General features: G+C 37.2%; 2 protein-coding genes across 4 annotated transcripts; one reads left to right on the forward strand and one right to left on the reverse strand.

The window, feature by feature from the left end:
• The first annotated feature begins 74 nt into the window (after positions 1–74).
• LOC113289876 (hemK methyltransferase family member 2-like) lies at positions 75–26,201 on the forward strand. Of its 3 annotated transcripts, XM_026539296.1 has the most exons (7): positions 75–335; positions 1,453–1,805; positions 1,922–2,039; positions 2,530–2,582; positions 3,721–3,762; positions 24,775–24,868; positions 25,252–26,201. In XM_026539296.1, exons 6-7 carry the CDS (start codon positions 24,800–24,802, stop codon positions 26,053–26,055), a joined length of 873 nt encoding a protein of 290 aa, XP_026395081.1. In that variant the 5' UTR covers positions 75–335; positions 1,453–1,805; positions 1,922–2,039; positions 2,530–2,582; positions 3,721–3,762; positions 24,775–24,799; the 3' UTR covers positions 26,056–26,201. The 3 variants fall into 3 exon arrangements, with proteins under 3 accessions (XP_026395081.1, XP_026395082.1, XP_026395084.1); XM_026539297.1 differs by lacking the exon at positions 2,530–2,582 and having other exon boundaries at positions 1,453–2,039; XM_026539299.1 differs by lacking the exons at positions 1,453–1,805; positions 2,530–2,582.
• On the reverse strand, positions 21,028–24,061 carry LOC113289877. The gene is made up of 3 exons (XM_026539300.1): positions 23,825–24,061; positions 21,450–22,264; positions 21,028–21,367 (listed from the first exon to the last, which is right to left on the reverse strand). Exon 2 carries the CDS (start codon positions 22,260–22,262, stop codon positions 21,588–21,590), a length of 675 nt encoding a protein of 224 aa, XP_026395085.1. The 5' UTR covers positions 22,263–22,264; positions 23,825–24,061; the 3' UTR covers positions 21,028–21,367; positions 21,450–21,587.

A 26,201-nucleotide genomic window follows, 5' to 3' on the forward strand; every position in this document is an offset into this window, starting at 1 on the left:
TGATATTCTAGCGGTGACGTTCCAAATAATCAAAGAAACAGGAAAAAAGAGCCAAGCTCTGATTTGGTTTGAGAATTTTTGGTTCGTCTGTTTCTTGTTTTTCTCCGCCAAAACTTGTGGCAGGGACACAACTAGAAACACAGAAAGAACGAAAACTACGTGATAAATAAAAACTTTGGAAATTTCTAGAGAACCGGTCCGTAAAAGAACCCACAAGTCCTCGATCTTCACCACTAGTCTAGAACCTATATGCTAGTTTCTTTCTCCACCAGTTTTTCTCCATCAGTGGGTGCTTATTGGCCTAGGGTTTTAGTTGATCCTCCTAGATATTCAAGGTAAGATCAAACAACATAGTTATCTTCTTCTTATTTTCTTTTTGTGTATCAATTGATTATCATATCTTAGGGTTTTTCTATATCCATTGATTTGATTATCATATCTTAGGTTTTTTCTTTAATGAATTCTTCGCTCATTGGAAATGAGTTCATTGCTTCACTATTGGCTAATCAATTCATCTTTATATTTTGTGGTTATTGATTACGTTAGGTTATGATTTTGTGAAATTAGGGTTAAATGATATAGTTGGTCGACTTAGGAGGCCTTCTAAAGGTAGGTAGATTATGTCAGTAATCGCTTTCTCTCTTTACCATTGCAAATTTTTTTATCAATTTCGTCAAATTTTATCAAACATCCATTTATAAATTACTCTGAGTTTATCACGCATTGAACAAATTAGAATGATATCTGGTTCTCTATAACTAGGTCAAAAGATGCTCGAATTTGCAAGGCATGATGGTGTTATGCAATGCCAGTTTAGATAGTTTTTGTTATGAACCCTAATTTCGAGCACAGGAGATTTGGTTTTCACACAATCTGGTCAACATAAACTACAAAATTGAAAGATCTTTTTACACGGTGAAAGTTGTGCATCTGAAACTTTTGGTGACAGATAACAGTTTTATGTATAGAGCTGCCTGCAATACTCTCTGGGTTCTTGGTGTATTTCATTTTGTCATGACTGGTTACTGCATCTTTCTCCCTTATTGCTACTACATTACTTAAACTTTGGGGTTTCAGAAATCAAATATTTTGGTTTTGCAATACAAACAACCTTAATTATGAACTTCCTAAACAAGAAACTGAATAGATTGAGTAAGAGTTTTTTTGCTAAAAGAAAATACTGTAGTCGAAAATTGGAGTTTCCTGTGCATTCTATTGTCCACTTTAGCCTGCTCATATTCGGTTGTATTGGCATGTCTTTTTCTTTTTTGGCACTACCAATTGGCTTCACTGGGGCTCATTTGTGAATATCTCCTGCAATTTGGCATCTTGCAGCCAGTCTTGCTTCTGAGCTATCCCATCATTTTCTTTGAGGCTTTTTTCTTTGTCTTGTTTTCATGCCGGCATTCGCACTTGACTGACAAACATCTGGCAAATGATCTCTTCTTCAAGGTCTCGTCTTGTGCGAATGAAAGCCACAAAGGATTCACGGAGTATGTTCACATAGGAGCATCATTGTGGCCCTGACTCATGCCTTTATTCGACAACGACAAAAGTTTCAATATCATTCCACCGTGTACTATTCTCTTTCTGTTTTTCTCGTTACAAGGCATTTCTAAATGCCGTTTTAAGTAAAAAATAGTGGAAGACCACCTTTCTGTATGTGTTACTACTTATTAGTTACAATATATTACACATTAAAACTCACGGGTCTTTACTTTCTGTAAGTTGAAGTTAGTTTAATTCTGCAAGCAAACTATGTGCTCATTTTATGCAATAAACCAAGTGATCAAAGAAGAATAGCAGTGAGTGTCATCTGATTTCCTTTCATGCAGACCCTCCTTATATGTGCTTATTTTAGCAATAAGTAAGTTCTTTGTGATATATTTTTTATTAAAACTAACTCTGTTTTACAATCCAGGTTTTTGCAGATATTCATCCAACGGAAGCAATAAGAGCTTGGAACCCTGAATTAGGTTAACAGGGACGAGATTATTGCAATTCTCTCCATTGCTGCTGGTGCTCATATCTAGTCGAAAGTATGTTCTTGCCAATTTACTCTCTGAATTTTCTTTAGAAAAACATTATAAACCTAGGATAAATTCTGCTACATATAAATGAACTATGATGGATGACTATTTTGTCTTTTGGATGAATTATGATAGGATAAATAAATTTTGTATTTTGGACTCGTGGATGATGAGCGGTGGTGTACTCGTTGATGTGCAAATACTCTCTCTCACTGCTTTTTTTTTCTTTTAATGAATATGTGTTGTCTGTTATGCTTTATAGGCTTAATAATGCAAAAGTTCGAGTTAGTTTGTACTGAACTTAAGCAAATGGTATTGGTGCCTGTGTTGTTAGTTTCATTGTTGGTGGACTTAGTTTTTGTTTGCTTTTTTATGTGCATAGGGAAATGTTCTAGCATTTGTTTCTTCATCGACCACCCATTGTGGCAGCAGTCATCTAGTACTAGCTGATTGAAAAAAATTGCCCTAATCAATTTTTACCCTATATTAATTGCAACAGAGCTGTAAAGACAATTTGAGGAGCTAACGAAAAATTTAGTTATCTATATAAAGGTATCAGTCTAGTCTTCTTTGAATTTTACATATTTTGTACAATAAATTTAAAATGAACCAAAACGAAACAAAAGAATATCAAAGAGAGGTAGATAATAATAGGAGAGAGAGAAATCAATGTTGATCAAACAACAACTATTACTATTACTAGTAGTAGTAATAGTTGTGTTTGCTTCAATGCCTCTTTTACTCTTTAACATGATTAATCAACTTGTACATAAAACTGAACCAAAGATTTCCGCGACCTGCGGAACAAATAGTTGTAAAGTCGTACCCATTTTTGTGAGTTTATATCTTTTTCCTGTGTGTTAATCTCAAATCTCCTTGTATTTCCAATAGTCTTAATCTTAATCTTATACTAATATAAAGAAAGGAGGTGTTTTCCCCAGTTTACAGTGAACTTCCTGAAATACCCCTTCTGTGTTGTTTTATTTCCTTCACTTTTTCGTCAATTTCAACAAATCCTAGGTATTTGCTATTTTTTCTCTCAAATAACCCATTGAACAAAAAAAAAGAAAAAAAATCTATGAAGAATTCAAACCCCAATTCCATCAGATCGAGTTGCTGCTTCTAAAATTCTTTCCCAACTGATCATACCGAACATATCCTTACACAAAAATAACACTGTGGTTGAAGCTGATTCGAGGTTGAAGAATAATTACTCAATTTCATTGGTAATAGCTCAAACTCAATTGCAGAATCCCTGAATCGAGTAATACAGAGACAATGTAACGATTAACATTCCAATCCTCTAATTCAACTCTTAGGATTTATGCTGAAATCTCATGTTTCAATTTTTTCAGCCAGAGATTTTAATTTTCTCAGACCGATATTGAACTTCAAATTTGCTTCCCTTCAGTCTTTCTAATGAAATTTTCTAACCTAACTTTACTTCAAAATTTGGTTTATCAACACATTCTGAGACTAATTTACATGCTAACTGGAATTTGGTATGAAAATGTTGCATGTATTTTGATCTTCTCATCACACAACTTTTACTAAGTTTATTAGTTTTTGCTGTTTGTGGAAATGTCAAACAGATTGTGTATTCTTTTCAATCGGTTTATTTCCTTCAACACTTGAATTTAATAAGTTTACTACCGTCTATTTACATAGCCTGATGTGCCTATGTACTTAGGAAGCGAAACAGAAGCTGGAACTTGGAACTGCGAGGTTTGAGGTAAGGATTGTGTTGGTCATCTTTGGTTTGCTATCTTAATTCCCCAATCCACTACATAGCGGGAGGTATATTATATGTAGGGTTGAAGTCAATTTTGCAATGTAAGTGGAAATAAGCTAAACTTATGAGGTTTGGGAGATCATTTAGTTTGAAACAACTTTAGACTGTCCGACCCAAACTCCAAATCGGCTTGAGACCTTTCGACTTAAAACAGTGCTCACGAGTTTAACTCACTTCATAAAATAGGCTAATGGGTTTAATTCACTTTATACAACAACATAGCACTGTATGACTGTTTTCCCGCTAACTTATAGTTCTACCTACACAACGATATTTTGACTGTATGTTTGTAGCTGGGATTTTAACTTATAACTATTAGACAATACACCGTGTTGGGAAAATTGGCACCCCGAACGCAGCGGAAATCAGGATCACAAAGGGCAATTGGTGATTTGAACCAAACATGAGAGAAATAATAAGAGAGACAAAAGATGAACAAGCACACAACCACAACACAAGATTTACGTGGTTCACCTTTACAGGCTACATCCACGGCCAACACCACCAGAAAATTTCCATTAAATCAAAGACCATTACATGCTCTTTATGCAACCTAAGACAAGACCAAAGAGTTAATATGATATACCCGAGAACACCATTGAAGAAACCATAGAAACCAACTCTCTAAACCAGCCTCCTATCTTCTCTTCTACACCATCTTCATAGTCGTTAGTAACAGAGGAGAAACATGGAAACATTAGAAACTAGGTTTAGGGCAAAGCCCCAAACCCTAAACACTAGAACACCAAAATCCTCTCTCTAGTTTTTCTCTCACACCGATATTGACCTTCACGGTAGCACACGATCCTCCCTAACAAAGAGACAAAATCCTAAGCACAAGGATTTACCACTCTTCTAGGTTAGATATCATAAACACCTATAATTCTAGTCCTATATATAAAGAACACAAGTCTCCAACTAGGAAACTAACTCTTTCCTAAACTCTATGAAATCTAGAATAAGAAACCCATCTCAATATGGAAGAGGCCCAAAACAGGAAATCACACTTAATTTCCTAACAATCTGCACCTCGGATTATGCTATCAAGCATGAGACGATCACAGGAAATTACCTCCATCTTCCACCAGAGTTGTACACCATGTCTATATATCCGTAGAATTAGTTTTGAAGCTCAAACCCGAACTTCCATCTTCATGGAACCATCTCTTCGACCAAAAACACCATGACGTTGATAAAAGTCTTCAAATCATCTCATTCGTGAAGAACGCTTATGAAACTAGCCACGTTTCACAAACACCATGAAAATCTTTAATCACCATCAACGAATCCTTGTACAGACTCCACCATTGACCACCAAGAGAACCAACCAGAAAAATCACCATTAGCTCCACGTAATCAGTAAGCTAATAACATATTGAACTCTAATCCATAAAGGAAGAGTTAGTTTCAATATCATACTCCAGCACATGTCATGATTACCGTGTATCTGAAATAAATCATCAAATATCTCCACTGTGATTACATGCTTAATCCTTTAAGCGATTCTCAAAGTCATCACCAATCCGACATACTTTTACCACCATCACACCCAACATACTCGCTCAGAATATATACCGTGTGAATGCCCATATTACCGTGGTACATACTTCCGAGATCGGGCATATTCTTGATATTACGTGCAAGCCATCAAGAATACTTTAACATAGACTTAAGAACATAAATCTAAAACATCTCGTGCATAACTTCGAAGAATTGGTGGTCATTCTTCTACATGAGACCTCACAACCCTCATCCTTTCTTCAAACTTTGTAACCCATTCTTTATAGTGTAAGATTACTAACACTCTTCAAGAAGTAAATATGTATTCCACCTCATTCAGTCTTATTCTGCATCCCATACTACATCATAAAAATAAACGAAGAACATACACTTCTACCAAGTTGAACCTCCGATTTGTAAATCACATCACAAATCCATCTTTGTGTAATCACTGGTTGAAACATTATTTTCAAAACATATTTCTCCACCCGAACAATAAACCATCGTTCAATTCCTGGTTCAATCACACCAGCCCATCCTTGGCTCTGATACCAATTGTTGGGAAAATTGGCACCCCGAGCGCAGCGGAAATCAGGATCACAAAGGGAAATTGGTGATTTGAACCAAACATGAGAGAAATAATAAGAGAGATATAAGATGAACAAGCACAAAACCACAACACAAGTTTTACGTGGTTCACCTTTACAGGCTATATCCACCGGCCAACACCATTAGAAAACTTCCATTAAATCGAAGACCATTACATACTCCTTATGCAACCCAAGACAAGACCAAAGAGTTAATATGACATACCCGAGAACACCATTTAAGAAACCATCGAAACCAACTCTCTAGACCATTCTCCAAACCAGCCTCCTGTCTTCTCTTCTACACCGTCTTCATAGTCGCTAGTAACAGAGGTGAAACATGGAAACACTAGAAACTATTTAGGGCAAAGTCGCAAACCCTAAACACTAGAACACCAAAATCTTCTCTCTAGTTTTTCTCTCACACCGATATTGACCTTCACGGTAGCACACGATCCTCCATAACAAAGAGACCAATTGTTGGCAAAATTGGCACCCCGAGCACAGTGGAACACATGAGGGCAATTGGCGATTGAACCAAACATTGGAGAAATAATAAGAGAGACAGAAGATAAACAAGAACACATAACCACAATACAAGATATACGTGGTTCACCTTTACAAGCTACGTCCACGGCCAACACCACCACAAAAAATTCCATTAAATCAAAGACCATTACATGCTCTTTCCGCAACCGAAGACAAGACCCAAGAGTTAACAAGACATACCCGAGAACACCATCAAAGAAACCAACTCTATAACCATTCCTCGAACCAGCCTCATGTCTTCTCTTCTACACCGTCTTCATAGCTGCTGCTAACAGAGGAGAAACATGGAAACACTAAAAACTAGGTTTAGGGCAAGCCCCAAACCCTAAACCCCAGAACACCAAAATCCTCTCTCTAGTTTTTCTCTCACACCGATATTGACCTTCACGGTAGCACACGATCCTCCCTAACAAAGAGACCAAAATCCTAAGCACAAGGATTTACCATTCTTCTAGGTTAGATATCATAAACACCTATAATTCTAGTCCTATATATAGAGAACACAAGTCTCCAATAAGGAAACTAACTCTTTCCTAAACTCTATGAAATCTAGAATAGGAAACCCATCTCAATATGGAAGAAGTCCAAAATAGGAAATCACACTTAATTTCCTAACACACCGTTCTGTAAATGCCCTATAGTACCAGTGCCACTAAATTTATGTTCTTAGCTTAGTGTGGAAAAACAGAGGTTTTTAAAGCCAATTTTCAAGAGTTCTTAACTTTGTGTGTTCAACTGTTCTGTGAACTTTTTTTTTTCTAAATCATGAATTAAAATCTAAAATAAGTGTCATCCTCATTCTCTAATCTTCCTAAGAAGTTTGGTTTTTCTTCAAAGTAAATGACTACCCCCTGTTTAGTAATACTCCCTTCTTTACCATGTTGCCAGCTGAAAAGTTTGTCTCCCTGTGAGAATGTCTAAATGTAATAGAGGGTATTAGTCTTCTTATCTTCTCGGTGTTTAAAAAAGCGTTTCATAGCGGGAATCAGAGCGTGCTTTTTTGCGCTTTGAATAAGAAACGCACTGAAACGTGCGCTCCAGAAAGTAGAAACAGCAGGGATACTTTTTTTTCTTTCTAAAAGGCTATTCAGATATTGTCTTTATACATGAGCTATGGAAGCTAGATGTCAAAAGAGAGTATGGCATCTACTGATCACATAAAAATGTGTACAGCTTGTAAGAAGCTAGCTGTCCAAGGTGTAGCAACCTGTTACAATTAATATTAAGCCAACTGTCTAGTTATGGAAAAGAAAAATGAAAAACAAGAAACAGTTGTCATCAAATTGAAGACATTTCTTACTCTCCTTAAGACTACTTTCCCTCTTCTTGTGCGTACTTCTTAGTTTTCATGTAGAACAAAAACATACATACATATGTATTATGTATTACGAGGCAGCGCTTCGGTAACGCTTTTTAATGGCGCTTTACGCTTTACTAAGAGAGCGCATCGCTTTACGCTTTCGCTATTTTAAACACTTTATCTTCTCCTATCTACTCTGCACCATCCATGGTACCTTATTATTTGAAAAAGCAACTAAAACTTCCATTGAATCCAGACTAAAACAAACTTGTTGAAATAGTTTTCTAATAGCCCATTCACCTGCCACTATTAATGTCATTACTTCTGCTAAGTAGTTTGTTGCTAGTCCTATCCCTCCTGAAACTGCTCCAATACATTCTCCTGAATGAGCTCTAGCCACAAAACCCAATCCTGCCAGTCCTGGATTTCCCTTTGATGCACCATCACAACAAATTAACACTTGATTGACAGCAGGCAATTTGAAGAATCATTGCTTTACAGTTGTACATGATGCTTTGATTTCAGAAATTCCAAAAGAAAGCAGTACTTGCAGATCATAAACTCTCCCCCACATTTCTCCTTTCATTCTGATACTACTTTCCTTGGTAATCCTCATAATCTTTTGTTTAAAAAACTAAATATTAGGTGTCACAACATCTTATATTATGGCACACATCCTTAGAAACCACACTTCTACCATTATGTTAAAAGAGCATATATACCACACTTCCTTTATAGCAGGGCTTTGTCCTTTATTCAGAATTTCCACAAATCCCATTGGCTTAGAACATTTAAAGATTTTACTCATCCAATGCGATATCTGCTCACTGAATTCACATGACCATAAAAGATGTTCCATTGTGTCTTGATTGTTACCACATGATGAGTGCCAAATATTGTATATATCTATCCCTTTTTGTTGGCATTTAACTCATCTTTTATGCATTAATTCTACATTTTATCCCATATTCTGTATTTTCATTGTTTTCAAGAATAAATATTTTTATTAATTAATTTTGCATTTTTAGGTAGTAAATAAAGTTCGGATGAGTCGCGGAGCGAAAAGAGCAGAAAAGTAGTGAAAAGCCGGGAGAAATTACGCAAGGAAACCGCGAAGAATGGTGCGCACAACCTCATTTTCTACACACAAAAGCGCCTCCGTTCTCAGCCATCAGATCATTTCTCAGAAGCATCCGACGGTCGCTCCTTGCTGAGCATCAAAATCTGATGTCTCTGCCGAGCACCACAGCGCTGAAATTCCAAGCCTTCAGATTAGATGGTAGTTGAATCCAACGGTCGCTACCTTGCTGTTCATCGAAGTTTGATATCTCCGCCTTACACTACAGTACCTAACTCCATCAAGTACCGTTCATTTTGTTGTATCATATAATCCAACGGTCTCTCATCGCTTGCCTCCGCATCACCGTCCGATCTACTACCAGCTCCATATCCCACGGCTCATCCTCGCTGTTCATCCGACTCGATGGATCCGCCTAACACCCTAGCAACCGAGCCTATACCACCTACCCAAACACTCCCTTTCTCCCATTCTATCGAGCCATACCCTCTCCACCATCTTCTCCACAGAACCACCGTACACCACCACCTTCTCCACCTCTGCCACCAACTCACTGCCACCACCACACCTCCACCATCATCACCCTATCACCCAACAACTAATACCCTCTACTCCCATCTCCCTAGTCCATCTAATTTCTCAATTTTTGCACATTCTCTTTCAGAAACCCTAGGCGTGCAAAATTGATAAATTGGGTTGAGCTAGAGTGAAATTGAAGGCATGGAGTGATACAGGGGAGTCAGAGAAGGGATGGGTCGGCATCAATTGGACTTTTAGGTGAGCTAATTTTAACTGTTGTAATTTGGGGAAGAACAAACCCTAATTTTGGGGGAATTAGGTAATTTAGGGAATTTGGGTCTGTGACTATAAATAGCACCATGGGTTGTGTGTAATTTTCATGTTGGGATTAGCCCACATCCAGGACTCTCATGTCCTGTTAACTGTTAACTTTAGTTCAATTTTCAATTTTCAGTCACTGCTTAATTTCAGTTCACAGTTGTGTTGTTCTTGTTCATTGTTCCATGTTTTAAATCTTTGTAGTTCAGTTTCATGTTCATGTTGTATTCCTGTTATGCTTGTCTCCTGTTATTTATAGTTTTGTTCATTGTTAGTCAGTTAGTCCTGTTAACTTGTGTTGTTGCTCACTGTTAGTATCAATGTTCCTGTCATGTTTGTTTTACTGTCATTTGAAGGAATGCTAGGCTAGGTATCTGTGAAGCAATGTGCTGATTGTGCAATGGCAAGAAATCAGTGCTCATAGCAAGCTGATGTTCTTGCCATTCTCCTTGTATGCTTAGGTTGAAGTGTTGATTGTGCATTGGGAGAAGCTAGTGCTTATAGCAAGCTAGTTTTCAACCCATTCTATAGGAATGCCTGTATTCTTGCCTTAGTATTGCTTCTTGTCAGTTTCTTTATCACCCCTGCCCTTGGCTTAGGCCTTGGTTCATTTTTGTTCTTTGCTTTTGCCATGTGTTGCCCTGTTTGTGTTTCCTTTTGTTTATTTTGTTAGCCATCTTCTTTATTGCATTATCTTTCACTTCATTGTCATCTTTGCTTGCTGTTATCTTGGTTTGTTTTATCATTTTTCCATTGCTTTTCCCACTGTTCTGTTTTCCTTCCTTCCAGTGCCTTGCAGACTGCTGCTGCTACTTGCACTGCTTGTGCAGATGCTGTGCAGACTTGCAGTGCTGCTGTTGCTGCCACTTCTTCTTCTGTCTCTTGTGCTGCTGTGCACTGCTTGTGCAGCTGCAGCTGCCTTCCCTACTGCTGTTGTTGTTGTCTGCTGCAGCTCCTTTGCTGCATTCTATTGCTGTGCAGCACTTTTCTTTCACTGCATTGCACTGCTGCTGTGCATTGTTTGCCTCCCTTGCTGCTGCTGCCCCTGTGCTGTCCTGTTGCATTGCTGCTGATTGCTTTGCTTTCCAAAGCTCAATTCAAACTGAAGCCCAATTCAGTCAACTGTGGGCTTAACCAAAGCCCAGTTGTTCAACCCAAAAGCCCAAAACAAGGTTTAAGACCTAAAGCCCATAGTCCATATTTCTGAGCCCAAGCTCAGTTCAGCCCAACAGTTCCAAAGGGTATTCAAAGACCATTGATATTCAAGACCCCTTTGGTATTCAAAGCCCATTAGCAAATTTAGAACCCAAAATAGCTAGACATTCCAAAACACACCCGATCTCTGTGGATCGACCCGTACTTGCACATTTGCCACTTTCGACACCGTGCACTTGCGGTATTACTGTAGGCCCGTTTTCATCGCATCATTTTTATACACTAGTCCGGACCTGCCAAGTTTTTGGCGCCGCTGCCGGGGACTACCAAGTTTTTGGCGCCGTTGCCGGGGACTATCAAGTTTTTGGCGCCGTTGCCGGGGACTATCAAGTTTTTGGCGCCGTTGCCGGGGACTACCACCACATAGGTAGCATTTTGATACCGCGGAAAACCTTTTTTCCTAACAGTTTCTTCAGTGGCACATGCTCCTCTTAAGATTTTCCATAAATTGCTAGAAGTATAAGGATGAATGCATGGTTGCCATACCTGTCTAGCCCAAGGAACTTTTGAGTGCTTCTTCCTTATCATTTGAGCTGCATTAGTTACTGTAAAGGAGCCTGTCATATCCATTCTTTTATCCTTCCCCTGTCTCAAAACTGTAATTCACTATTGTCAAAAAAATTCAGGATAGGTGCTGGTATATTCCATTCTTCATTCTATATTAAATCCTTCACCTTTAGATCAACATTTTGCAGAATGTAAGTATCATCAGCATGTCTTTCAGTAAGAGCATATTCTTTAACCAATTTGTCAATCCAGACTGAGATACATTTTCCATCTCCTACCAACCATCTACTTCCTTCATACATCTCAGACATCACTCACTTAAGACCAAACCATATGGAAGATTGTTTGTAATATTTGATCCATTCACCATTTCTGTCCTTGTATTTTTCCCTCATAAATATGGTCCATTCTTCATCTTCGTTTTCTATTTTCCATAGTAATTTCATTAACAATGCTTTATTCATAACTTCCAATCTTCTCAGCCCCAAACCTCCTTCATCCATAGGAGCATTTACTTCATCCCATTTTACAGTCACCAGCTTTTTCATATTTGGGTCTCCAGACCACAAAAAATTCTTGATAATCTTTTCACACACCATTATTATTGACTTTGGCCATTTGTACACTGACATTGTGTATATAGTCATGCTGCATAAGACAAACTTAACAAGAGTTAGCCTTGCAGAGAAAGCTAGTAGTTTACCTATCCATCCAGCCAACATCTTTTGCATCAATTCAACCATCCCCCATACTTGTTGCGATTTTACTCTTCCAGGATTTAATATCACACCCAAATACTTATCTGGAAAAGAAGACAATTCTATTTGTAAAAATTCTGCTATCCCCTGTTTCTTTGATAGGGAAGTACCACCTACAAAGCATTTACCTTTTGTCTTGTTTATTTCCTGACCAGATGCACTTTGATATTTCATTAAGAGCTCCATCAAATTCTTTAATGTCCTCTTGTTTCCATTGCAAAATATGAAAATATCATCAACAAACATCAAGTGTGTTGGCTGACTTCCTCCTCTGCATACCATTGGTTGTAATTTATTAGTCTGCGCTAGCTTAGTGATATTTCTACTCAGCACTTCGTCAGCTAGTACAAACAATATTGGTGACAGAGGATCAGCTTGCCTCAAACCCCTTACCACATCAAAAAATCCACATGGGCAACCATTAACAAGGACAAATATTCTGGCAGATTCAAATATTTTCTTCAACCACTGAATTCCAACCTCTGAAAAACCAAATCTTCTTAAAACCTCAAAGAGAAAATTCCAGCTCAAGGAATCATATGCTTGAGTTATGTCAATTTTGAGGCCTACATTCCCACCCCTTCTTTTAATTTCAAGCTCATTGACCAACTCAGATGCTAAAACCACTTTTTCATGTATATTTCTTCCTTTGATAAAAGCTCCTTGTTGACATGACACCAATCTCCCAATAATTTTACCAATTCTGTCAGTAATGATTCTTGTAATGATTTTAAAGTTGAAATTTGCTAGACCAATTGGTCTGAAATGCTCAGCTTTCTTTGCACCTTGTATTTTAGACAGAAGGAACAAGAAATTTGAATTAAAGCCTCTTGGTATGGACCTATGTCTCCAACAATATTGTATGGCATCAACCAAGTCTTGTCCAACCACATTCCAAGCAAATTTGTAGAAACTCCATGGGAATCCATCAGGACCAGGAGCATTGTTTGCATCCATCCCAAATGCAGCATTTTTAATTTCTTCATAATAAGGAACATCATCCAAAAAATCATTGTCTTCATCTGTTAATAATTTTGGGATTACCTCAAAAATGCTTTCATTAAACATTACATTCTTCTTCTCAAACTTTTTCTTAAAATGAGTAACCAACATATCTGAAATTTGTTCTAGATTGGTGACAACATTACCCTCAGCATCCTCCAATTCTGCAATACAATTATAGGATTTTCTAACTCTCATGGTTGTGTGAAAGAAAGCTGTATTCGCACCTCCTTCCTTGACCCACTTAACTCTAGCTTTTTCTCTCATTAGTTCATTATATTGTTTAGAAGCTAATTCCTGCTTACCCCTTGTTGTTACCAATTTATTCAGTAACTCAATATTTTCAAGATCTGCATCTGACTCCAATGTAGCAGCCAAAACGTCATCTTCTGTAGTTTTTACTTTAAATCTTAGATCTCCAAATACCTCCCAGTTCCATTGCTGAATTCCAGATCTGGGAGCTTGTATTATATTGCAAGATTCAAGGAAGTCCTTGAATTCCTGCGTAGATATTCTAAGTGGATTTCTACCACCCTTTTTTTCTTCACAAGTAAGAACAACATTAAAATCACCAATTACAAGCCAGGGCAACTTCATCTCATTCATAAATAATAACTCTTCTCATAATGTTCTTCTGTCTATAGTAAGACGTGCAGCATTAATACCAGTAACTAAAACTTCTCCAGCTTGAATTGTTATGGCCTGTCTTGCATTAAAAATTACAGCTGGAGTTGATAAAAATTATTCCAAAAAACCCAAATATTTCCTTTTAAGTTTGCACAAGAATTATGAATAACCATACTGCTCATACCAGGTAGTCTTAACTGTTTTATAAAACTACTTGAAACTCTTACTTTAGGTTTTGCAATCCACAACAATGAAGGATTAAATTGTTTAACTAAATTCTTAATTTTGTCTTTGGCCTAAATTCTTCTCAAGTCTCTGACATTCCAATATGCTACTCTCATTGAAATTGTGATATTTGAGAAGTGTTAGTACTCCCCATTCCATTACTTATTTTTGCTGAATTATTAGCCTGCATTTTAGTAGTAACATTAGAGACTACCTTTTTAAGTTTATTAGGCTTAGTAATTACCTTTGAAAAAGTCTGATCCTGATTTTCCGCCACCTCAATTAGAGCATTAAATTTATTAGGAGATGCAATTTTACTCACATTTGAACCCTCCATTAGATTATTCAATTTTCTTTCTTTAGATGTTTTCCAACATCTTTCCAAACTTCTAGAGCACCAACTTCAGAATTAATATTTGTTAGAGCTTGAATAGTGACCTCTTCATCAGCTTCTACCACTTCAGTTGAATGTAAAAGAGGAATACTCTTACCCACTTCCAACAACTTGTCACCAGATAAAATAGGAAACTCCAATGGTGAATTCAGGATGCCAGCAAAACCATTGTTCTTAGGAGATTCTATGACATCATTAATTTTTTCATTTAAGTCAACCTCCTCCTGATTAATACTTGTTTCTGCATTAGTATTATCAAGAAAACATATATCAAATTTAACAGAATTTTCCTTATACCCTTTCTTTGGAGTATATCTCCACTGCTGTTGTTGCACATGATGACCCTTCATCATGTTTTGTTCCTTCCTCTTGCTTCTACATTCAGCTACATAGTGCCTAATCACCTTACAATGGTTACAATATTTAGGAAGTTTAACAAAACGTATATCATGCTCAAATTTACCATACTTAGATTCAACCCGTACCTTATTAGGTATTGTTTTTGCTAAGTCAATTTCCACTAAAAGACTCGCATAAAAACCAGCTTGTTTTTTCAGTGTAGTTTCATCAATTTTAATTGGTCCTCCAAATGATCTTCCCATAGCCATTAGGATATTTTCTTTCAAATACTCAGTACTTAGACCTGGAAATGTCACCAGACATAAGCATTAGAATTTTTTTTGTAATTCAGGTCTAAAGTCTTTCTCCCAATATCTGATACTTAACTCCTGATTTTCAACCACCCAGGGACCTTCATAGTTTAACTTCATATCATCTCCATTGTCCAACTTAATAATGAAAAAACCTTTTCCAATTGGTATAAGTTGAACACCACCTTTTAACTGCCATTGTTTTCTCAGATTTGCCTCAGCTATTGTAAATTTAAGATGAACTTAATCCAATCGACCAATCAAACTAAATCTCCATTTGTTTAAACTCTCATCAATTACTTCATCCAGAATAAAAATTGAAGTACTCGCTATATTGATACCAAAAGATTTTTCCGATCTAAGATTTTTTGTAAGTTCAAAATCCAAAGAATTTGAATTATCTGACATATTTAACGGCGGATTCAAATACTAAACTTAATCATTGATATAAAAATCACTTGAAAAACTTTAATAACAATCAACAATTGATTCTCACCTGAATTAATGAGGAAGAATGAAGATCGAGAGAAGAAAAAAATTCTCCGATTTTGGTCGCCGAGTTGCAGAGCTCAACTCAGATGGTATTTTTAACAAAAAATCAACTGTTCTGTGAACTGTTTAATGCCTTCCACTCGTTGATTAATATGAAAAATCTTTAATAAGTAAGGACGCTAACATAGAAATATAAAAAGCCTAAACCTTAATAAATCAGGAGGAAACCAAAATAAACCATTGTTGTCTGAATATTTGTTGAAAATCTGGACACGTTTCAGTTTACAGCTCAACCTCGATTTAAGAATGATTTCCTTATAAAATCTTCACAAGCTAACATAAGTTATCAGAGGTGATGGATAAATAGTTGTTGGCTCAACATAGACAATGACATATGGTAACTACAGGGAACTTTCGAAGGTTTATAACAATCAAACATTTTGATTCTACTTCAGCGTCGTCTCCTTGACCGCTCTTTTGGGGGTCGTTAATTCGTTCATACTCTTAGAAGATATGAATTATCTGAAAAACGTCTGCTGGTAAGGATAATTGTTTTTAACTTATTTTGTCTGAATGAGAAAAGTTACCACCAATCAGAAGGCAGCTAGGAAGTTAAGAAGCTAGATTCAGCTTCTTAGACTCACCGACTCAATGACTAAATGTCAATAGCAGAATGAATGCACGGGGATCCTGAACTTCTTCGATCACTATGAATTTACCTTCTTCTGTAGGTGAAGTATGAAAAAAACACTTCACGTACTGTATCGCATGTTATAGTAATCTTATTTTTGATAAGAGTAGAAAACCCAGAGACTGATGGATGCATTTTCTGTTAAGTCTTGAAATGTAGATGTCAATTTTTACGCAGAGTGTTAATTTTGAATAAAAGTGGCTCCGAAGCTTATCTTGGTTTGAAGTTGTATTTAAAGATTTTAGCTGCTTGAGCAATAAACAGGTTCACACTAATAATCCCCGCTAATCATGTCATGGGTCAATTGGATTTCTTTTTTTTTTTTGATAATAAACAGCTTTATACACAAATTAACTGGCTCAATTGGATTTCTGTAACCCTACAAAAATATTTTGCAGGTCTTGAAACGGAACGGCAATCGCATCACACATACAAACACTTTTTTTATGTAAACGCATATCTCAATTGAATATTTATCGAATAAAACGTTCGATTTGTTTTTGTTACACAAACATGAATCAAAGTAAATGGATTCGGATAGGAACTTACCTGCGGAAGATCCGAAAACCCCAGGATCGAATGATTGTTATTACGAGCCTCTTCTTTGAGAATCCTTCTTCGTTCTTTGATGGCTGTAAGGCCTTGAATATACTCTACTAGAGAATATACTGCTAGTTCACACCCTAGTCTCATAGAGAAGTAATGGAAGAGAAATAGTTTATGTGTAAACCCTAAGTTTTGCGGTAGTATACCATACGCTTAAGAAGAATAACATATACTCTATATATATGCCGTTTAGGGAAGTGGAAGTAGTCGTCCGAGTACTTCTCAGTCAAAACTGACTGGAGAAACTGATTCTCCCACGTCTCCCACGTTCAACTATTCAACCCAATATATGCGGGTATACAAGATGGATTTGGTCATGGGTCGAGATACCTAACCTGACCGACCAAATACTAACATCTCCCACTTGCACGCATATAATATAGTACTCTCTTCGTCACATTACCAAACTCTTCATACTGGATATAGGGCGTGCGACCTCACGAGCATTAAAAAAATGGTAGGAGCACAATGATTAAGTCTTTATCAAACTAACCAAAGTACATCACTTACTAACTTCTCGTTTTCACCTCAGATAATTTGACTACACCCGGTGCAATACTCTTAATCCCTCGAAGAAGCAGTATTGTACCCACACATATAAATTGTATTCATGATTTTTGACAGACGAAAAAACGTTGGACAACAATGAATCACAACTCATGGTGTATTATCAAATTTTCTTCCAAGAAATCCATATCAATCCAATTCAACTTAATAGCTTTCCTAAACATGTATCATATTACGGAAATATGCATCGTATTAGAAAACATGCTAAAGTAGCATCATTAAGTATCTGATTCATGACATAAACCCAAGTCAAAGGGATAAAAGAATTGGATATTAATCCAGTGGCTCACACAGCAATGAAGCAGGGAATCATTCATTGCTCCCACATTTGGTCGACTTAGCACATACAGTATGCGTATGCTATGGTGTTCTCCCACTTAAGTGGGCATGTCTTGCGTTAAAAATATACACCATACAAATCTTAGTCTAGTCGCTAAAAAGTGCCTAACCTGAATTTCTAAACCCAGTCATACACATAGAGACTATTTAGAAAATCACATCTGGCTTTATAACAGGCTTCATTAAGTGGTGGTCAAACTTAATGATTAATCTCTTTGAGATCTCATCTTAGACATACTAAGGCGCCTTTTACAATTTAGAAAGAATCAAAAGATTGTTACAAAAACAAGTAGTTTTTGAAATACAAATTCCCAAAAACTTCTTTTCTCTTGTCTCATCTTGCTCGCTATACTAAGCGCCAAGGCGAATCACCTGTGTGAGTAGGACGATTCTTGCCCGCAGACAACTTCAAATATATGTACACATGAATAGTATATTTGAATTCTATAAAACGTATTTAATCAAGAAAACAATCATTACTCATTCATTCACTCAAAAATAATAATAATGTCATCGAACAATAATCAAATGTTCTACATATCAAATCCTAGTCAATCCCATGTTCTCTACATGAGATTGGAAAACAACTGTCGGCATTGGCTTGGTCAAAGGGTCAGCCAACATCTTGTTCGTGGAGATATGTCTAAGAACAACCTTTCTTTGTGCAACTATATTACGAATGAAATGGAATCGCCTACCAATATGTTTGGTTTTTCCATGGTATTTGGGATCCTTCACATATGCAAGAGCTGATGTGCTATCACTATGAAGCACCACCGCATCCTTTGCATTTTCTGAGACACCAAGGCTCTTAAGAAATCTCCTTAACCATACAGCTTCTTGGACAGCTGCTGAAAGTGCAACATACTCTGCTCCCATAGTGGAAAGAGAAACACACTTCTGTTTATTACTACACCAAGTGATTGCACCACCCCTAGTTTAAACACATAACCTGAAGTAGACTTGTACTCATCTTTATCGTTGCCCCAATCAGCATCGCTAAATCCTTTAAGTATAATATCATCACCATAGTAACAAAGGGGAAGATCAGCAGTCCCTTTAAGATAACGAAATATCCTTTTGACCGCTTTCCAATGATCCGGTCCAGGGTTACTTTGGTAACGGCTTACCATACCCACTGCAAAACTTATGTCAGGTCTAGTACACAACATAACATACATTAGACTCCCAACTGCGGATGCATAAGGTACTTTGGACATATAATTCTTTTCTTCTTCATTCTTTGGGCATTGATCTTTACTTAGTACCATAGTTTTATCCATAGGAGTGTCAATGGGTTTGCAATCATGCATTCGAAAACGTTCAAGATCTTCTTTATGTAAGTCTCTTGTGACAAACTAAGAATCTTTCTTGAGCGATCTCGTGTGATCTTAACACCTAATACATAATTAACTTCACCCATGTTCGTCATTTCAAAATTAGAGGACAACCACTTCTTAGTGGCGACAACACCTTCAAGATCATTACCAGCTAATAGTATATCGTCGACGTACAATGCTAGGATAAGAATACTTTCCTTGGATCGTTTAATGTACACACAATGGTCTTCCTCAATCATCTCATAACCAGCAGAGGTGATAGACTGATGGAAACGCATATACCATTGTCTAGACGATTGCTTAAGGCCATAAATAGAAGACGACAAACTTTGCTCTCTTGTCATTTGACCTCAAAACCCTTGGGTTGAGACATGTAAATCTCTTCGTCCAGTTCTCCATTGAGAAATGCAGATTTAACATCCATTTGGTACAATCCTAAATCCAAATGTGCGACTATAGCAAGCATGAGACGAATTGAGGAAAACTTCACCACAGGGGAAAAAGTTTCCTCATAGTCAATACCCTCTTGTTGGATATATCCCTTCGCTACTAGGCGAGCCTTGTAGTTGTCAATTGAACCATCTGCCTTGCGTTTAATTTTGAAGACCCATTTGTTTCCAATAGTCTTTCTCCCAGGCGGAAGGTCAACATAATCCCAAACATCATTGTCTTTCATTGATATTATTTCATTCTGCATGCCAACAATCCATTTGCCGCTAGCAGGTGATGAAACCGCTTCTTCGTAAGAAGTAGGTTCATCCTCAACACTCGCATCACACATTAATATTCCCCCTTCAATCTCAAAACGACGACGGGGTACTTTTTGACGCTTACTTCTGCGTGTCTCAAGGTCTTGGGGCTCTAGTGTGATACTCCCACTAGGATGAAGATCACTCTCACTATCTTCAGCGGGTATAGGTTGAGAAACTAATTCCATACCCTCGCTAGAAGATAGTAAGATGTCAACATTCTCTTCTATTTCAAAGAGTTCTAAGTCCTTGTTAATGTCACTGATGCGAGGAAAATCATCTTCAATGAAAACAATGTCTCTGGACTCTACTTCAGTCATTCCTCCACTTGGATGTTCACCATATATCACATAACCTTTTGAGCACTCAGAATATCTTATAAAGACAAGATTTCTTGCTCTAGGTCCTAGTTTCCCGTACACATGGGAAGTGTTGTGAACAAAACCTGCCGAACCCCATGGGCGCAAATTCCCTAAATTGGGTTTTTCGCCTTTCCATAGTTCTTATGGTGTAGTAGGAACTGACTGTGATGGGACACGGTTTAAAATGTAGGCCGCAGTCATAATAGCATCCCCCAAAAAGATATTGGGAGGTTGGCTTGCGCCATCATGGATCTTACCATATCCAATAATGTTTTATTCCTTCTCTCTGCAACACCATTTTGCTGCGGAGTATAGGGACTAGTAAGCTGCCTAGTTATACCCTTTGTCTCACAAAATTCTTTGAACATATCTGATAAGTATTCACGTCCACGGTCAGTACGGAGAGTCTTCAAACTCTTCTCAGATTGATTTTCAACCTCTGGTACAAAGCGCTTGAAACAATCCAAGACTTCGTAGCGGTGAGCGATCAAATATACATAACCAAATCGCGTATAATCATCAATAAATGTAAGAAAATAGGAATAACCATGCCTAGCTTTAACATTCATAGGTCCACAGATGTCAGAATGTACCAACTCAAGAGGTTGAGTAGCATGTTTAGCCTTACCAAAAGGGTTTCTACAAGTTTTTCCTTCTAGACAAGGTTCACAAAAGGGTAAGGAAACTTTAGCGAGTGAGCCAAGATGGCCTTCTCGAGCTAACCTTGTCATCTATCTTGCCCAATGTGGCCTAGTCTAGCATGCCAAGTCATACAATCATCAACAACACTACTACTAGCATTAGTTACTAAAACATCAGAAGAAAAAGAATTAAACAAATCTAATTTAAAGAAGTTATTACTTAAATAACCATGTCCAAACAAAATACCATCATAAATGATGTCCAATCTACTGTCTTCAATTTTAAAAGAATATCCAAAACTAAGAAGTGCAATAACTGAAAGTAAATTATGATGAATTCCAGGTACATAAAGTACATCATGAAGTGTTAAAATGCGTCCAGAGCGCATATGAAGTTGATAAGTTCCAACTCCCACAGCTTCCTCACTTGAGTCATTGCCCATGTAGACTCTTTGTGTACCACGTGAAAGACGTCGATAATTTACGAACCCCGCTCGATCTCGAGTTACATGTCTTGTTGCTCCCGTATCTACAATCCATTAAGGGAGAGAGTGAGCAACCAATACATGTGTGCAAACACAAATGTTTACGAAGTTGGGTGAAAAGGGTACCTTTTTAGGCTCAGTGCACTCACGGCCAAAATGTCCCTTTTTACTACAGTTGTAGCATTTCATCTTGGACTTATCCTTTTTACCAGCTCACTTGCCACGACGGCGCTTAGATGTCTTTTCTGCCTTGCTGACATCTTTTCAGCTATCGTTCTTGTGCTTACCCTGTGGTTTGCGCTCACCTTGAGCATACAAGGAAGCCACACGTGTCGCCTCTTGGCGCTCAGCCTCAAGCTCAACGTGTCGAGAAATATCAGAAAAATTCTTGATGCCTTCATTATGAGTCAAAATTTGCTTCATATGCACCCAAGAATCAGGCAATGACCTTATCACAACTAAAACTTGTTGTTCATCAGTAAGAACATTCCTAGCAGATTTTAAATCATGGATCATAGACGACATCGTCCTAAGATGTTCGGTCATAGAATGCTTGAGATCTTTTCTGTAGACCTCGAATTTCATCACTAAGCTGCGAAGTTTAGTAGTGGACGTACCACCAAAATCAAATTTTAGCTGATCCCACATTTGCTTGGATGTTGGATAATTCTCATATTCTCCAATAAGATCATCATTCATGCTACTCAACATAGCATAGCGTGCATGACGATCTTTCTTAACCCAAGCTTCGTAGGCTTCAAGGTCACGACGGGCTTGTACAGAATTACCTTCTTGAGGTTGTACCATTTCATTTGTTAACAGTTCCGTTTGATCTTTGGAGTCGAACAGGTATTGAATTTTCCTATTCCACATGTCATAGTTCTTCCCATCTAGTTTATATCCCTTGGTGAGATCAGCAATCAAATTCTCGGTAGTCATTTCTACACGTATTTTGCACAAAGATTGACATTATTATTATGTGTACATACGAAATACTGTCTCAAAATCTAATTAATAAAAATAACATTTACATACAAATTTAGGATCGAAAATTTCGGTAGGCTCATAATCATCACCCAAAAATGTACTTCAACACGAAATTTATCAATTAATTTGGACAAGTAATTATTGGTAAAACACATAGTTTAAACCAACTGAACCACGAAGTGTCATTTAACAAACATGTTACGAACACATAAGAAACAACATGTGATCATGGTTGTCAAAACAATCATACATCTTAAGCATACATGTCATTAATACGAACATGTGATCATACCATACAACTTAAATTATGATTAATGTATATATATCTATATGTATATTTAAAATAAGCCTGAAAGCAAAAATGTAACTTTAAGTTCAGAATGTCATATTACTGATCAACTTATGAACATAACAAGACTCTCCAGTTTCCGGAACACCGAAAACAAACAACACACACTTATTGATTAACCAACGGACACTAAGCCCATTCAGGCTACATAAGCCCACATATTGGATTAACCAATGGACACTAAGCCCATTTAGGCCACTAGCCCACTTAGGACTCATCTGCTTCATACTCGGGTATAAACACACACAGGAGTTTCAGAAAGTAAAAAAAAATCATGGTTCACACAAACAACAAAATGTGATGACCCTTTTTCACAAACCAAAAGAAGACAACAGAAACATGGGATTGGAAATAAAGATACAAAATCATCAGGTCTAATTATTTCACTAGGTACCCATTCATGAGGATGATTTTCAACTAATAAAAATCCTACCGGCATAAAAACGATCAAACACAATACGCAATTGTTTTCTTGTTTGATTGATTCTGAAGAAAAACAATAAACCGAGCAGTCATTTATACAGACTATGGAACCATGGATTTATTATAACAAATATATAATCCCTCTTGATACATTTTCTAAGTACTGGATGCTAAGTCCATTACTTATTGTATCCTATTTCTCGGGTATTGAAAGCTCATGGGAGTTTCATAAAACATACAGATCCAAACAGACGTAAACCTGATGACATGGGAACAAACCACATATACACATAGATATATAGATCAATCATGGTGTTAAGAATATGGACCGAGCATATTAATCACATGTCTTCATACAGAACAAAAACAAACACCACGAGTGCATCAAGATTCCATGAAAACATGTTACATTTTTGTATATGATTAACGAATCAAAACAACAAACCAACATGGATTTAACATATAAACATGTTTGATGTTCGCAATCATAACAGAAAAATGATTCATTAATCATACTACCACAGCACAACCTCATGTAGGTATAAAACAGATTATTATCACCATTACAATCATGATAATCAACATATTCATATCAATCAACGTATGAAAAATAAAAACAGATTATCAATCACAGAACAAATCAAAGAAACTCAAAACGGCGAATCAAGCAATACAAAACAGCTCATGATGCCACTGTTACACAAACATGAATCAAAGTAAATGGATTCGGATAGGAACTTACCTGCGGAAGATCCGAAAACCCCAGGATCGAATGATTGCTGTTACGAGCCTCTTCTTTGAGAATCCTTCTTCGTTCTTTGATTACTGTAAGGCCTTGAATATACTCTACTAGGGAATATAATGCTAGTTCACACCCTAGTCTCCTAGAGAATTAATGGAAGAGAAATAGTTTATGTGTAAACCCTAAGTTTTGCGGCAGTATACCATACGCTTAAAAAGAATAACATATACTCTATATATATGACGTTTAGGGAAGTGGAAGAGTACTTCTCAGTCAAAACTGACTGGAGAAACTGATTCTCCCATTCTCCCACATTCAACTATTCAACCCAATATATGCGGGTATACAAGATGGATTTGGTCATGAGTCAAGATACCTAACCTGACCGACCAAATACTAACAGTTTTGAAACAGAAAGACAGGTACATCGCGTATGCGTTTAGACTAGTAATAGATAAAATAAGTGATGCTTAATATGATTAATCTATTTAGCAGATTGGATACCTAGATAGTAAGTGCTTCAACTGAAGGGTCAGCTATTTCGGCGAGAAATTTTTTCCATTAATCCTTAGTCATTATCGGTTCATGCATGTCTTTACTAGGACCATAAATTTTCCATCTCCAGATCTTTTTAGTTTTTCAAAACCTCATACATAAGAAGAGGCCTGCTATTACCTGCACGCCCAGGTAGCTAGGCGAAGAAAGCTAGCAATATCAGCTCAACCCCGATGCAAGTGGGATTCAAAACTCAAACCTCTTGTACAACCACTTGATGGATTATTTTAACAGATTGTTTGTTTGCTTAAATAAATACCAAAAATTTTGAATGTGTATTTTTTTTATTTATTTTTTTCTTCCATTTGAAATTCTCGATCACTACGTCGGGTCCCTACAACTTTACTCTGCTTCTCCTACATTTTAATTTATTAATGTGACCTTGTTTCTTTCAGATTTTTGTGACTTAAAACAGTGAATATGGACCATGGTGTTGAAGTATTGCCCTCTATAAGAACGAAGGAAAAGGATGAATGGAAAAGTAGGCAGGTATGCAAAACTTGAGATCATATAATAGTTTCACTAGTTTATTCTGATCCTAAATGTAATTGGAGACAGCTTAACAAAAGACGTGCACTTAAGGCTTACTTCATTGGCTCCTTGAGATGGATCAAACTCAAACTAGAATAACTAGCATGTCCGTAGTATTTATTTGACTCGCACCTCAACCTTGTTGTACTTTCTTCGTGGAAGAAATTTTGGTTGTTTTTCTTTTGCTGATCACACATGTTTCAAATTGGAAACTGCAGTTAGTGTTTTCTGTAAACTTGAAACTCTTATTGTTATGATGGTTCCTTATCTTTGTTCATTATGTTGATGTTATAAATGTTCAAATTCTAACTAGAAATTCTAATATCACCATCTTCAACCAGATTCCGTCAAGGATGCCCTCTAGAATTGCTCAAATTCGCCTTGTAAATGGGCATCCAGAGGTTTATGAACCCTGTGATGATTCCTTTGCTCTAGTTGATGCACTCTTGGCTGATCGAAAAAATCTTTTAGAGCATCAACCCATGTTTTGCATGGAAGTTGGTTGTGGTAGTGGTTACGTCATTACATCTCTAGCGATCATGCTAATGCAGGAGGACAGTGCTGCAAGTGTCAGCTATTTTGCTATGGATATTAATCCACATGCTGTGAGAGTTACAAGTGAAACTTTGAAGGCTCATACAGTCCTTGCAGAGGTACTATGTGATAATATTGCATCGTCGGGGCTGGAAAAAAGGCCGTGGGGGAAGGTTGATGTGATGGTTGTGAACCCACCATATGTACCAACTCCAGAAGATGAAGTAGGTCGTGATGGAATTGCTTCTGCTTGGGCTGGAGGGGAAAATGGACGGACTGTTATTGACAAAATACTACCTGTTGCCGACAAACTCTTGTCCAACAAGGGTTGGTTGTACATGGTTACACTAGCAGCCAACAATCCTTCACAGATATGCCTTGTCATGAAAGAAAAAGGTTATGCATCTCGTATAATAGTTCAGAGATCAACAGAGGAAGAGAGCCTCCATGTTATCAAGTTCTGGAGGGATCCTGATCTTCAAGTGGAAGAGCCAAAGGATCGATCAGTGGCCACAATGCAAAGAACATCATCTGCTGGATTGATGGATTCTGTTTTCCTTCAATTTCCCCGTATGCCTTTTTGGAGGAACGATAACAGTAGCACTTCATAGGAGATCCTGGTGATATTTCATTTTACTTGTATTGGTTGTTAGCAGGATTGACAGGATGGGGGATGCACATTTTTAATTCCCTCGTCTGTAATGGTGCAGCTCGTGGGGTTTAGGTGGGGTTTAATGTCAGACAACATTTTGTTATT

Source organism: Papaver somniferum, chromosome 6 (assembly GCF_003573695.1).
Source record: "Papaver somniferum cultivar HN1 chromosome 6, ASM357369v1, whole genome shotgun sequence".
Lineage (NCBI taxonomy): Eukaryota > Viridiplantae > Streptophyta > Magnoliopsida > Ranunculales > Papaveraceae > Papaver > Papaver somniferum.

What these genes read in the sequence shown, in the direction of transcription:
- LOC113289877 (XM_026539300.1), bottom strand. Translation starts at nt 22,262, where the DNA reads ATGACTACCGAGAATTTGATTGCTGATCTCACCAAGGGATATAAACTA.
- LOC113289876 (XM_026539297.1), top strand. Translation starts at nt 24,800, where the DNA reads ATGGACCATGGTGTTGAAGTATTGCCCTCTATAAGAACGAAGGAAAAG. An exon ending in ATGAATGGAAAAGTAGGCAG is followed by an intron (nt 24,869 to 25,251) that starts GTATGCAAAACT and finishes ATCTTCAACCAG; the next exon opens with ATTCCGTCAAGGATGCCCTC.